Source organism: Podarcis muralis, chromosome 9 (assembly GCF_964188315.1).
Source record: "Podarcis muralis chromosome 9, rPodMur119.hap1.1, whole genome shotgun sequence".
In the NCBI taxonomy this organism is placed as follows: domain Eukaryota; kingdom Metazoa; phylum Chordata; class Lepidosauria; order Squamata; family Lacertidae; genus Podarcis; species Podarcis muralis.
This window is the reverse complement of record NC_135663.1, coordinates 10,449,476-10,464,446: the sequence shown is the minus strand read 5'-3', so window position 1 is coordinate 10,464,446 and position 14,971 is coordinate 10,449,476. Positions and strand designations below refer to the sequence as shown.

The 14,971-nt window shown below is 44.9% G+C and overlaps 1 protein-coding gene across 1 annotated transcript; it reads right to left on the bottom strand.

Annotated features, from left to right (window-relative positions):
* Window positions 1–1,433: 1,433 nt before the first annotated feature.
* On the bottom strand, window positions 1,434–6,237 carry STBD1 (starch binding domain 1). Its single transcript, XM_028744424.2, has 2 exons — window positions 5,799–6,237; window positions 1,434–2,634 (listed from the first exon to the last, which is right to left on the bottom strand). The coding sequence occupies exons 1-2, from the start codon at window positions 6,220–6,222 to the stop codon at window positions 1,865–1,867; spliced, it is 1,194 nt and encodes a 397-aa protein (XP_028600257.2). The 5' UTR covers window positions 6,223–6,237; the 3' UTR covers window positions 1,434–1,864.
* Between the last annotated feature and the right edge of the window lie 8,734 nt (window positions 6,238–14,971).

Below are 14,971 nucleotides of genomic sequence, written 5' to 3'. Positions count from 1 at the left end.
TGTATTTTTATATGCATTTGTGCACCCAAACTGCACCGCAAAATCAAGGTACAGTGGTGCCTCGCAAGACGAAATTAATTCGTTCCGCGAGTTTTTTCGTCTTGCGATTTTTTCATCTTGCGAAGCACGGTTTCAGAAAAGTTTTGGAAAAGCTTCAAAAATCACCAAAGTCTTCAAAAACCTCAAAAAAGGCTACCACACCGCGTGCTATGAGTTGCTCCTCGAAGTCAAGTCGCAACTGTATTAACGGTGTTAAGAAAAAGGAAACAAACTTGCAAGACGTTTCCATCTTGCGCAGCAAGCCCATAGGGAAAATCGTCTTGCGAAGCAACTCAAAAAACCAAAAACCCTTTCGTCTTGCGAGTTTTCCATCTTGCGAGGCATTCGTCTTGCGAGGTACCACTGTAACTGCATAACCCAATTGGGAGTTTCTTTCTGATCCACAAGCAAGTTCTGACCCACTGAATTGCGTCTGCTGCAAAAAGTGCACTGAATGAACTCTTCTATCCCTAATTTGAAGTCCATCAATGTAATATTGAGGTTTTGTGCAGAAACGAACACTGAAACATGAAAAAATTCTGTAACTTTAGGCCAGGGGCTGAATGGATCCTCCTCTCACACACCGCATGGGCCATGTTTGACAGATGGGCAGGGCTGCTCACCTGTCAATCGCTCAACATTGGAATGATGTCAGCTGAGCTGCTTTCCTTTGCCCACTCAATCTGAAATCAACCCATGTGGTCAAAGCCACAGTGCTCTGAAAGGGCTATCATCTGACTAGCAACACTTTGCATGCTGCAAACCCCCTTTCAGCCCAGCCCCACCTTTACCTGCCCTACATTTGACATCATATCTTATAGCAGGTGTGTGCATGGTTGGCCAAAAGAGCCTCATGGGCCAAACAGGGCAGCCTCATTAGGCCCTGCAGGCCAGCGGTTCCCCATCGCTGATCTACACCAAGTAACAGTTCAACCTCCCTGCATTGTTTTCTTCTTAAGGGAGAGGGGGCTACACTTCCTTCAAGTCTTTCAACAGCCCCCTGTCAAAGACCCACCACTGGTTAGAAAGAAACCATTACCTTCCATTGGAAAGATCCACAAACTCTGGATATGTAGTTGCAGATATTCCTGCTGTGCAAAGCAGCAGCAATTTTGAAATCCTATCAGGGGAGAATAAGCCAGGGAAACTACAATCTTCACTATGGTCAACATGCTTCTGTAACAGTTAACTCGTCCCAAACATGTGCTGAGTATCTCAAATGGGAGGAACCAGCCCATCGCCATTTCTCTGTTTCTCACAAAAGTACATTGTGAGAACAGTGGCAACAAAGGATTTCTGTCGAATCATGAGGGCAAAGGAGCTTCTGTTTAATTCCTACTGACTAGAAGGCAGAGACAACTTCTACTTTAGGTCTCAAGATATAAAGGACGGTCACCAGTCTAAAAATAATCTTTATTGTTTCCTTTTGCAGTCATGATAAGTTAAGAACATTTTAACAGACAGTTACAGTGTAGTTTAACTGCACCTTCTCCTGTTCTGTCAGTCCAGTGTCCACGCTCAATGCTCCTGTCTCCTCACACAGTACAATCTCAAGTTTAGGGATTAAAGCTTTTTTATGCAGGGAGTTGTTTTGAAACACCACCCGCTAGACAGCTCTAACATGTCTGCACTAGGAAGGCTGTGGTCTGATTCAGATTGAAGAGTTTTCTTCGTATCTTAAAAGCCTAAGCTAGCAGCAGAGACACTTTAATCTAAGGCAATTCTGGCAAAACATGCAGCACAGAGATATACTAAGGTAGGCAAAAACAGGAAAACTCCCTATAGTGAAATGGAATAAAAACAGAACTCCTGAGCTAGGCCAGATTCAGTGAAATCCCCACCACTTATGGGCCACTCGATCCTCATGTTCCGTCATCAGGGTTCGATTGTCACATTCTTCCCACCGCCTGACTTTCCCATTCTCCACCACTATGAACTTCCACTCAACTCTGGTATCAACTGGTAAGACGACAGAGTCCGACCAGAACCCATCCTTGTCACACCTGAGTGGTACATAGTGGTGCCACTGCCCTAGACACTCGTGGTCACCTGTGATGGCAATCAGCTGGGCTTCCGAGTGAGTGATGTAATGTACCCGAAAAGTCACATGGACAGTCTGAGGCATTGGAGACACGGCAGCAACCCTCTTGGCTTGCTCTGGGTCCTTGCTGCTTGCGTCGTCCACGCTGCTCTTCCTCGTAGCCTCCCCCCACGCCGAATGCTCAGGGACGATTTCCCATTCCTCATGGTCCACAGAGTGATGGCACCTCTGTTCCGTCAATCTCTCCTCATGCTTGTCACTAGGGGCACCTGCTTCTGCTAAAGTACTCGCCTCATGAACTTCAGCTTCTGGGCTCTGTTGAGGTGCTGTCGTGGGGTAACCAAATGCTTCGTTCCTGAGATATTCCTTGTAGTTCATTAAGGGGGTCGTAGGCTCCTCGGCCGGGTGCTCTCTTTCAGGAAACTCTCCAGGAACATCAGGGGAACTATGTTCTCCTGGAGGACCCAGCTGGTTCCCCACTGGCTCCCGGGGGCTGGACACACTAATTGGCTTTGTTTCAGGTATGGCAGGCTCATAGCTTCTCTGAAGGGATTCTAAACAGAGAAAAATGTTAGTTAGCTAGGAAGAACACAATTTCTAGGTTTCTGTTTGTGTCTCAGTTCATGTACTGTAGCAAGTTTGGCTTCTTTACATGGGATGGTATTTGCTATTTCTACCAACACCAGTCCCAGGTTCATTCATTTCAGTAGGTTTACTCGGAGTAGAATTTTGCTGAGTGCCACTCAAAGGAATTTAACCCCTCACAAATTGTGCTCTCCCCTGCAATCTAACACTAGCACACAAACATTATTTTTGTCCCCAGCAGCAACTGGTGAACATCAGATTTCTACTAATTCCCACCTTCCACCACCATGGGAGATCATCTTCATCAAGTTCCTCCCGCCTTTCCCAACTGCAGCACCTTCAGCCACACCTGTCTGTGGAATCCTTGTAAGTGTGTGTGCAAGTTTTTTAAAAAAATGCTTTCGTTGCACGTACAGGAGTGCTGAAAGGTTTTTTTCCCAAACTACAAGGATAAAGCAAATTTAACTGCACATGAGTGAGCAAGCCACAACCATTACCCTGATGTGGCTGAAGCTTTGCAAGTGAAACACTATACAAAACTAAAAATATATAAGCAAGAAAACTGGCAGAGACAACCAACCCTGGGGAAGGGCTCTAATGCACCACATTCTGGACCGCATCCAACTATCTGCTGCTAGATGCCAGATTGTACTTGAAGCCAGTTGGCAGATGAGCAACTATAGTCATGGCAGAAGACGGCTTGGCCACGCAATGACAGAAATGGCCCAATGAAAGAATTTTGCCCAGATTTGGCTCCCCACAAATGTATCACTAAATCCCTCCCCTTCTTTTTTTCTGTCCTAGTTGGACAGAAGTTGGACACAGCAGTATCAACTCAGATGAAAGTGGCACGAAGCCATCATTATTTTTCCTAAACAGTAATATACTGACACTCATTTGCCTTTCTTTCTTTTTCTCATGGAAGTTTATTTTTAAACTCCTGGTCAGGAAATGGTTCCCCAGCCATAACCTTGCATTTTATTGTTTTGGACTCTGCTAGGTTTTACAAGATTCTTGTTCTGCTCCGATGTGAATATGCTTAATGACAAACATGCTATTCCCACACGGGAACTAAAAATAGCCAATGGCTTGATTTACATTATCGTTGCCCATAAGTGTCCATCAGGCTAGTGCGCAGCCCAAGTTCTTAGGAGAGGATTCCTATGGGACAGCCAGAACTAAAAGACAAGAGCTCTCTGCCTGATGGAAGTGCGGCAATGCAAAAGGTCACAACTGCCAATATAATTCTCCTGCCTGCCTTTCCATAGCAGCTGAAGCCATGCTGAAAAGTTGCTTAGTAGGCTAGCAAGAAGCCAAGAGATTCCAGCTCACTCCTTCAGGCTATGTGCTCTGATCGTATCATCTCCTTTTCTATTACTGAGAACAAGGAGAAACAGAAGCAGAGAGAGAGCAGGTTGCAGGGAGATTAACAGCTTTAAAAGCTGATTCATACATGAACGTGAATCACTTCTTTTCCCATTAGATGATTGCTTTCACTTCCGTTTTCATTTAACGTGGTAAAATGAAACCTGTTTGCAACCACAACACTTCCACATGTGTAAATCTTTGGTACAATAATAATAATAATTTATTATTTGTACCCCACCCATCTGGCTGGGTTTCCCCAGCCACCCTGGGCGGCTTCCAACAAAAGATTAAAAATACATTAAAATCAGCAACCAAGCAACATGCATAAGCAGCAGCAGGAGATCAGAGTTGGTTTTTGCAGTAGCTCACGTATGAAAGGCTGTGGCTCAGTTGTACAGCACCTGCTTTAATGGTTTAGGCTCAGTATAAGGCACCTTCCTGTGTTTCTCTGAGCTCAGGAGATCTGAAAAGACTGAAGGGTCCATTTCCTCCAGGAGGAGGAGAAGAGGGGAACACTCTGCACAAAGGTCACAAAGTCTGAGACAGTGGGTCAGACTCACCCAGGACAAAGCGCCAGCTATAAGACTCTCTACTTCCTGCACACATCGCAGCAGGAGGAGGCAAGGAAAGGCAAAACATGGAACAGGCTTTTCAGATAGGGGCCTCAAGCAATTAAAGGAAGCAGGCGCTCCCTATTCCCTCATTACTTCAGATCAGGAACCATAAGGCATGTTATGGGAGGAAAATCAGGAATAATTACTGCACACCACTCCGTCCTGGGTAGAAGTGGCATCTCCTGAATTTGCATGCAGGGCACAACAGCCCTGCAGGGCAAGCTTCCCCAAGGAGGTGCGAGTTTTGCACTGGGATAATGGGTGCTGTAGCCTAAAACATCTGGAGGACCATGGGATGGGGGGTTGGGGGGGGGGGGCTTCTCCAAGGAGCGTAGAAATCACAGAATTGGAGAGCTGGAAGAGACCCTAAGGTTCATCTAGTCCAACCCCCTGCAGGAATCTCAACTAGATCATACAGGACAGAGGGCCATCCAACCTCTGCTTTGAAACCTCGGAGTCAACAGCCTTTCTGTTCCCCTGCCAAACATCGCTTACATAGTTGCATGTGTTATTTTATTTTCAAGCATCTAGCAAACCGGGGTGCGGGTATAAATTTGCAATATACCAATTTAATGAAAAAAAAATTTTAAGCAGAGGGGTTGATTCCCCTTCAACTCACCCACCCACCCCACGACACATACTTTACTGGAGTGGATGGGGGGGGGGGGGTGGAGAAAGACTATAGCCAAAGGAGTAGGTTGAGCTAGAAGCTCTCCAATGCACGGAGGGCAGATTTAATTTGGTTGGGTTTTTTCCTAACCCGACTCGCGCGCCCTTCTCAAGACCACCGGAGACACGTGAAGAAGGGAAAGCGGGGCCGGCGTGGAAGGAGCATGATGCACGCAATCCCTTGCGGGGAGAAGAGAAAAAAAACCCAGGGGGGGTTGGGGGGTGTCACACCCCCTCCAAGACCATATGGGGTTCAGCGAGGAGAACCCCCCAAAAAAACCCTGAGGGACGAAACGGGGCAGGAAAGGAATAAGTTAGGAGAGGAGGGGAGCCAGGAAAACTTTGCAACGCAGTCAGAGGGGCGGGGTAGAAAGAATAAAATTTATTATTGTCATTCAGTATTTATTATTAATTATTATTATTATTATTATTATTATTATTAGGGAATTCCTCTCAGGGAGGGAGGGAACCAGGCGCCGTACCTCGGTCTCCGCGCTGTCTCTGAGGGGCCCCCCCGGCCTCCTCCTCCTTCCCCTTGCCGTCTCCGCGGCCGTACCAGAGCCAGGCGAGCAGCGCCGCCACCAGCGCCACCAGCAAGGCCGGCCACAGACCCGCCACGGGCTCGCCGCCGTCGCCGAGCGGGTGAGGCGCGGGGCGCAGAGGCGTCGCCGGGGCGTCGCCGCCCTCCTCGCCCGCCGCAGCCATGGCCGGAGAGCGGGGAGAGTCGCCGGGGAGACGCGAGGCGAGGCACGGCACGCCCGAGCGAGGGCTGGAGGGGTCTCCCTCCCGCGGCGGGAGCCTTATATGGGCCCGGAGAGGAGCCCGGAGCCCGGCCCAGGGAGGAGCCTGCCCAGGCCCAGGACGGGCCTTCGGGGTGGAGCCGCCGCACCTGCTCGTTCCTCTCATTCTCCTCCTCCTCGTGTCAAGTGGAGCAGCGGCGAAGCGGAGTCACTCCGGATTAGCTTCGGCTCCAGCTCCGAGGTAGCCGTTCATTCCGCGCCTGCACTCGCTGACTCTCCTCCCCGGAGAAACGCAGCGGGGCTTATAAATTAAGCATTTTAAGAAATGTTTAACAGGCAATAAATTAAACATTTTAAGAAACACAAATCCAAAATGAACGGGGGAAAATGTACACACCTCAAAGCAGTGTTTACAAACAGGCAAAACAATAAAATCTAGAAAAAATCACAATCCTGCAACATTAAATAACAACATGGCAGTAATAAAAAATGGAATAAGAGAGATACAAGTATTATTATTAGATTTGGATTTATTACCTCTTCTTCACCATTCGATAATATTGTAAAAAGACAGTATTTGAAGTTTTTTCTTGCTTCTCCCATCATCCCAATAATTTTAGAAACAAAACCTCATACTGTACAGTATTAAAAAGCTAATACAGTACTGTAAAAAGTATAACTTGATTTACTTTGAATTGAATGTTTTGCCCCCATCTCTATGCTCTATAATATGCTGCTATTTATTCATTTACTCTATTTCACAAAATTTATACACCTCTTGATCGGAGAAAGGGGAAGCACTGAGCGGGAAAACCTGCTCCTGTTTTCCGAAATCACTGAGATAATGTAACAGGGCTTTTTAAATGTTATTGAATATTTTTCGTAGAATTGTAGGCTTGGAAGGGATCCAGAGGGTCATCTAGTCCAACCCCGTACAAGGCGAGAATCTCAACTAAATCATAAAAGATGAATGGCCAAAATTTCCAGCCGGGGCTTTACTCCTGAGGAGACTTTCCTTCCATTTCACTTCAAGCCACGCACCATTTATTTACATGAATTGTTTTGTTTTATTTGTACCCCCACTGCCCACCTGACTGGGTTGCCCCAGCGACTTTGGGTGGTTTCCAACACACACACACACACATATATATATAGAATCATAGAATCATAGAGTTGGAAGAGACCACAAGGGCCATCGAGTCCAACCCCCTGCCAAGCAGGAAACACCATCAGAGCACTCCTGACATATGGTTGTCAAGCCTCTGCTTAAAGACCTCCAAAGAAGGAGACTCCACCACACTCCTTGGCAGCAAATTCCACTGTCAAACAGCTCTTACTGTCAGGAAGTTCTTCCTAATGTTTAGGTGGAATCTTCTTTCTTGTAGTTTGGATCCATTGCTCCGTGTCCGCTTCTCTGGAGCAGCAGAAAACAACCTTTCTCCCTCCTCTATGTGACATCCTTTTATATATTTGAACATGGCTATCATATCACCCCTTAACCTCCTCTTCTCCAGGCTAAACATGCCCAGCTCCCTTAGCTGTTCCTCATAAGGCATCGTTTCCAGGCCTTTGACCATTTTGGTTGCCCTCCTCTGGACACGTTCCAGTTTGTCAGTGTCCTTCTTGAACTGTGGTGCCCAGAACTGGACACAGTACTCCAGGTGAGGTCTGACCAGAGCAGAAAACAGTGGCACTATTACTTCCCTTGATCTAGATGCTATACTCCTATTGATGCAGCCCAGAATTGCATATGACACATGAAAAGGCTTCACTTATTTATTTATATACCGCCCTATTCCCGGAGGTTTCAAGGCGGTTCACATGAAAAGATCACAACATATAAAATCGAAATAAGAACAATAATCCAATAACACCTGCCCCCCCCCCCAAAAAGAGCCATATTTTAAAAAGGTATAGTATGAAGTTGTTGTTTTTTTCTGGGGGGAAAGGTGGGGGAACTCACCACCAAGTTTGTTTTTGGAAGTGCCACACACAAAAACACCTCCTGCAATGGCTAAATGTAAGATGTGATTAATAAAACACAAGCAAACAATGATCTGGGTTAGAAATGGCCACAACTTTATTGATATAGGTGGGTTTTTGGCTCAGGCATTGGGTGTATATCTGTTCAAAACTCCCCCCCCCCAATTAATTAGTTCATTTTTTAAAAGGTAAGAGAACTCAGTTTTGCCCAGTTCCTGCATTGATTATTTTATTTGTATGCCACTTTCAAGCAGTTCAAGGTGGCTTATAGCATGAAAAAAGACACATAACTACAGGGGGGGTGGGGATGATGACATAACTACAACATTAAAAGAATATATAACTGCAGTGTAACAAATGTATTCATAGGTAATAAATCAAATATTTTTAAAAAATCTAAACTGAACAATTTCCACATAAATCACAGCATGCATGATTTCGTGTGTCTGACACCTTTCCGCAATTCGAACCATGTTCAAGGTGGCTTACAACAGGAAAAAAAGTTACACAACTGCAGCATGGAGGGATGCAAAACGGTCACCTAACAAAAGTAGTCCTAGGCCAGGGGTCTGCAACCCGCGGCTCCGGAGCCGCATGTGGCTCTTTTACACCTTTGCTGCGGCTTCGGGGCGGATACTAGCGAGGGGAGGAGGCGCATTGTGCGCCCCGACACTCCCCACTGTGGCGGGCGCTGTACTGGCTGTGACGTTGCATGGGGGCGGTGCATGCGTTAGTCACGCACCGTCCCGACGTCACTTTCCCGCCCGCTGTCAGATCACGGCTCCGGAGATATATTTGTTTTAAATGTCGCAATGGTTTTGCGGCTCCCAGTTTTTTTTTTCCCTTCGGAAACTGGTCCAAGTGGCTCTTTTTGTCTTAAAGGTTGCAGACCCCTGTCCTAGGCAATAAATTAAACATTTTAAGAAACACATCCAAAATGAACGAAAAAAATGTACACACCTCAAAGCAGTGTTTGCAAACAGGCAAAACAATAAAATCTAAAAAAAATCACAATCCTGCAACACTAAATAACAACATGGCAGTAATAAAAAATGGAATAGGAGAGATACAAGTATTATTATTAGATTTAGATTTATTACCTCTTCTTCACCATTTGATACTTTTGTAAAAAGACAATATTTGAAGTTTTTTTTTGCTTCTCCCGTCATCCCAATAATTTTAGAAACAAAACCTCATACTGTACAGCATTAATAAGCTAATACTGTAAAAAGTATAACTTGAATTCCTTTTTTATGTTTTGCCCCCATCTCTATGCTTTATATCCTGTTATTTATTCATTTATCGGTTTCATAAAATTTATACACCTCTTGATCGGAGAAAGGGAAAGCACTGAGCAGGAAAAGCTGCTCCTGTTTTCCAAAATCACTGAGATACTGTAACGGGGCTTTTTAAATGTTATTGAATATTTTTCGTAGAATCATAGAATTTTAGGCTTGGAAGGGACCCCGAGGGTCATCTAGTCCAACCCCGTGCAAGGCGAGAATCTCAACTAAATCATAAAAGATGAATGGCCATTCAACTTTTGCTTAAAAACCTCCAAGGAAGGAGTGTCTGCCATCTTCTGAAGGAGTCCATTCCATGTCAAACAGCTCTTACTATCAGAAAGTTATTCCTGATATAGAGTCGGCGTCTCCTTTCATCTAACTTGAAGCCACTGGTTCTGGTCCTACCCTCCAGAAGAGCTTGCTCCATCTTCCATGTGACAGTCCTTGAGATATTTAAAGATGCCAATCATATCTCCTCTCAGTCTCCTCTTTTCCAGGCTAAACATATCCAACTCCCTCATAAGGCTTGGTTTCCAGATTTTTGATCATCTTGGCTGCTCTGTCTGCACACATTCCCGCTTGTCAATGTCTTTCTGAAATTGGAGTGCTCACAATTGGATATGGTATTCCAGATGTGGTTGTTCTGACCATGGCAGAATAGAGCGGTACCATGACTTCCCTTAATTGGAACACATTTTTTATTTGCCATTTGGTGGGGAGGGAGATACTTAGAGATATTCTGGCCAATAACTGAGTCACCTTCTAGTGGCACCTCCCCACCCCTTCTTCTAGCGAAAGACTGAAAGACATTATCTTCTCTACTTTGCTGAGAGTCCTCTTTCCCCTTTTATTAAAACAAAATGCCTATTTCCTTCTTGTGATATCCTGAGTAAACTGGGCAAATGGGCATGTATGCACAAGGAGGAGACATACAGACAGCCATCGTTCAATGAACTAGCATACTGATGTCAATGGGTTAAGTGGGAGAAAGGTCCTCAGCCTGTATTATTGTAGGAATGGACCTGCTTGCTTGCAACACAGCTGGTTTAAAGACAAGGCAAGGCAAAGTTTTGCACAAGAGGTTGGGAGCCTAAAGTGTGGGGCCCTGGGTGGTGGTTGCCCAATATACCCCCCCCCACACACACACACAAAACCTTCCATGGCTCCTTCCTGTAAGCAACAACAACAAATTTTAATCTATTCCCATGTAATAGAAGGGTTATTGCTTCTATCACCCTCTCACAACAAGCTCAGCATCAGGTGCTGTGAAGATGAATTCCCACAATTGCAAGCAGAATTAGGATATTTATGAGGATTGTTGAGCTTTCTAAGTGCTATAATTAAATGCTGGATTCAAAGTCCATCCCTCCCTTTTCTCTTCTGGAATTCCTTTTTTTCTATTAAAAAAAAAAAGAGCTTCCACAAACTAGATTACATTTCTTAATACCGCATTGCCCTTCCTTATTTGTGATGAAGCCCAAAGAAATGAAGGATTTTGCAAAGAGTGGGCGGGTAAGTCTTGTCAGGGCTATCAGATCCTATTAAAACAAATTAGATTTACTAATTATGCTAATTCAATTTTATTACCCATTTTGATGCTACTCTTGAAGCAGTGATGTCAGATTTTAGGACAGGATTAAAAGATTATTCTGGTGAAAGATTAAACCAACAGCCAAGGAAGTTGACTGCAAGAAGCTTTGCAATACAGACTTTGCAGAGCTACAAAAAATGATAAATTAGGTGTCAGTAGAGAGACTCTACATCAAGAAACTCATTTAGTTGTTGCTTCAAATGCTGGAAAATATCCCCACATTCCTTCTGAAAAGAATATTTATTTTCAATCCATTATTTTTATCTTTCTTTAATCATGGTCATAATTTGAATTCTAAGACGCACTAATGAGATCTCATTCCCAGCTATCTCATTAAAAAAGGGAATGGCTAATTGGATGTCTCTGTGAATCTATTTCCAGTAGTTAGAGTTCTTAATCTTCCCATGTCATTCAGAGCTTTTAACTTGATGGGATATTAAATGTCATTTTAATTTATAGACACACAAGTTTCCAGTCTTCACAATGGCAACATCAGACTTCTCATATTTGAATGCCTGCCTCTCCACAGCTCATAGTCAGAAATGAAACAATCATGTCTTTATCTCCATGTGGCTCAGTTCAAAGTAAACGTGTAGGATTGTGCTGTTAGTGCTTGTGGTTTTCTTTCCTTCCATTTGCTATGATAGACTAAACACAACAAGCTTCCCTCCAAATTGGACTTCAGGTTGTAAGTGCCATTGTTTTGCGCAGCCAAAACAGCATTCCCCACATACAAGAGGGAAGTCAGCAGAAGTTTGCAGAAGTGCAGACCTACTTGGGGAGGGCAAAAAGAACTCAGTGAGGACTAAGCATGCTCCCTGCAGCTTTCTCCAAAGAATCCTAAGAACTTTAGTTCACACCTCACAGGGCTACAATTCCCATCACCCTTTAAAAAACTAGAATTCCCATGATTTATTTGCGGGGGACATAATGCACTTTTAAATATATAATATGTTGTTGTTGTTTAGTCGTTCAGTCGTGTCCGACTCTTCGTGAACCCATGGACCAGAGCACGCCAGGCACTCCTGTCTTCCACTGCCTCCCGCAGTTTGGTCAAACTCATGCTGGTAGCTTCGAGAACACTGTCCAACCATCTCGTCCTCTGTCGTCCCCTTCTCCTTGTGCCCTCAATCTTCCCCAACATCAGGGTCTTTTCCAGGGAGTCTTCTCTTCTCATGAGGTGGCCAAAGTCTTGGAGCCTCAGCTTCAGGATCTGTCCTTCCAGTGAGCACTCAGGGCTGATTTCCTTAAGAATGCATAGGTTTGTTCTTCTTGCAGTCCTTGGGACTCTCAAGAGTCTCCTCCAGCACCATAATTTAAAAGCATCAATTCTTCGGCGATCAGCCTTCTTTATGGTCCAGCTCTCACTTCCATACATCACTACTGGGAAAACCATAGCTTTAACTATACGGACCTTAGGGTATATTAAACTGTATGGGAGAAGAAGTGGAATGGAGTATCTTGAACAGGAGCAATATACAATTTTTGCTGCAGGGCCCACTTGTTCATTACATTTTGTATTTTGAGAAGTGGAAAACAGTAGTAACATTTGTAACCTTTCAGATTTTTTTAAAAGCTACAGTGTTAAGCTTGTACCATTTTGCAATTATCTGAATTTGTACATTTGAGCGCACAATCCACCAGAAAGTTCTCCTGTGTAAGCCCCATGGAAATAGTGTTCTTGCACATCTTCCATACATTTCACTTGGACTTGTGCAGATGAAGTTCCCAGTGGATTGTGCCCCAGGAAGACATGGCATCCTTAAAGCTGTGTATCCATTGGGACCTCCCCACTGTTAACTTAGCATTGCACATTCAGATCTTACTTTCCTGCAAGGGTAGCTACGCAGTGGCCCTCTGTATATTGGCTGGACTCTAACTCCCAGCAGCCCCAGCCAGCATGGTCAATGGTTGAGAATAATGGAGTGCACGGCAACATCTGAAGGTCCAACCCTATGTTTATTGGGTAGAAAGAGCAGAAAACGAATCCCCCCCCCCCCGAAACCACTTAGAAACAATTGAGCAAGTCCAGAGCAACTCCCTCCCATTTCTGGAACAAGAGGCCTAACCCTCTCATAATGAGTAGCGCTGCAGTTTATTTATCTTATGAAGCATTTAGCACCTTAACCATCTGTTACTGACTCTCAGGACCAATCTGCTGATATTGTAAAAGTGAAATCACAGCCAGCTTTCCAGGAAGCCTGTGCAGATAAAGGTGGCTCTCCTGCTGTGGGTGGTTTCAAGGACAGTTCCTGGACAAGTCTACAATTAGACGTCAAACAGAACCATTTATTTAGGCCAGCCAAAATCAAACACCTGTGCAGTCCTGTATTCAGAAAGCTACCATATTTTTCCGTGTAGAAGACTATATTTTCCCCTACATTTTTGAAGTTTAAAATAAGGGGTCGTCTTATACACAGATAGTGCATTTTCTTAATTTTGAGTCCCAAAAAATAGGGGTCGTCTTATACACGGGGGCGTCTTATACACGGAAAAATACGGTATATTCAGAGTTCATTGCTGTGTACTTCCAAGCAAGGAGTCATACTATTCATTTTGTTTTTGCTTGACTGGCTGCAACCCATTTGGTTCCAGTTCAGGCCAGCAAAGAGCCAGTAACTGGTTCAGAACATATAACCAACCAGCTGAACTATTATAGAAATAACCCAGAGGAGGAGGACGAATGCCAAGACCCAGTGGAAGCTGCTTCATTATGGCAAATGGGGCACTGTCTCACCAACCTTGATCTGCTCTCAGCCACCCCCAGCTGCCTGTCCTTGGGGTCACACTGGCTGTCCTCCTCCTGTCCCTTAGTGTTAATGTTGCCGTTGCAGAACTCGGGAAGGAGGATAAAGACAATAGAAGAATTATTTGGCTCATTGCTGTCACTATCTGTGGCTCCACCTACTGTTGGGGTCTGTTCACATTAGAGAGTGGTGAAGTCCCCATCCCACCCTGTGCATTTCATAGCTCTTTCCCCCTCTAGGTGTTTATTCACATCAGCATTGCTTCAGTTCGGTTCCGTTTGTGTACATACCAGGAGACAGTGGTAGTGGGGTCAGGACAACTTAGGAACATTTAAAGGACTCCAGTTAATGCGGAACTTGTTGGGCAAACACATAAAACAGTAGTATCTCATAACGAAGAACAGGATACATATGCATTTTGGATAACGTCATGTGAGCATAGATTAGAAACACAGAACTGGAAACATGGTGAGTGTGCAGTAAACAGGGGTGTGAACACAGCCTTGGTCTCCCTGCCTCCCATCCTATCAGTCTCAATAGGCACCAGCCACTGCTGCTAGGTAATAATAATAATAATAATAATAATAATAATTTATTATTTATACCATGTTCATTTGGCTCAGTTTCCAAGCCAAAGGAACAGTCCCTTTAAGGTCCTATACTTCTCAGGGAAGGGATGGATCCTACTAGGAATGATCTGGCCCCAGAATTAGAGGAATAAAGCCATCCTTTTGGGGACCAAGCTGCTTATTCAGAGTTCTTTAGGGTGCTGCAACTAATTGGCTCACCCTGCAACTTCATGGGTTGAAACTGGGACAGAACATATGTTTTCTGTCCCCATGAGGCTCCAATACTTTGGCCACCTCATGAGAAGAGAAGACTCCCTGGAAAAGACCCTGATGTTGGGAAAGATGGAAGGCACAAGGAGAAGGGGACGACAGAGGACGAGATGGTTGGATGGTGTTCTCGAAGCTACCAGCATGAGTTTGACCAAACTGCGGGAGGCAGTGGAAGACAGGAGTGCCTGGCGTGCTCTGGTCCATGGGGTCATGAAGAGTCGGACACGACTAAACAACAACAACAACAAGCTCTAGATACAAACGGGATCCGTTCCGGAGCTCCGTTCGCATCTAGAGGTAAACGTAACTAGCGACGGCACATCTGCGCACGTGTGTGTTGCTTTTCGCCACTTCTGCGCACGTGCATGACGTCATTTTGAGCATCTGCGCATGCGCAAGTGGCAAAACCTGGAAGTTATTTCTGGGTTGCCGCGGAGCGCAACTCGAACGCACTCAACTCGAAGCGTAT

Excerpts from the sequence above, each read along its gene's own strand:
- STBD1 (XM_028744424.2), bottom strand. The coding sequence starts at position 6,222 with ATGAGAGGAACGAGCAGGTGCGGCGGCTCCACCCCGAAGGCCCGTCCT. Across the intron at positions 2,635-5,798 it reads GAGACAGCGCGGAGACCGAG|AATCCCTTCAGAGAAGCTAT; the intron begins GTACGGCGCCTG and ends TTCTCTGTTTAG.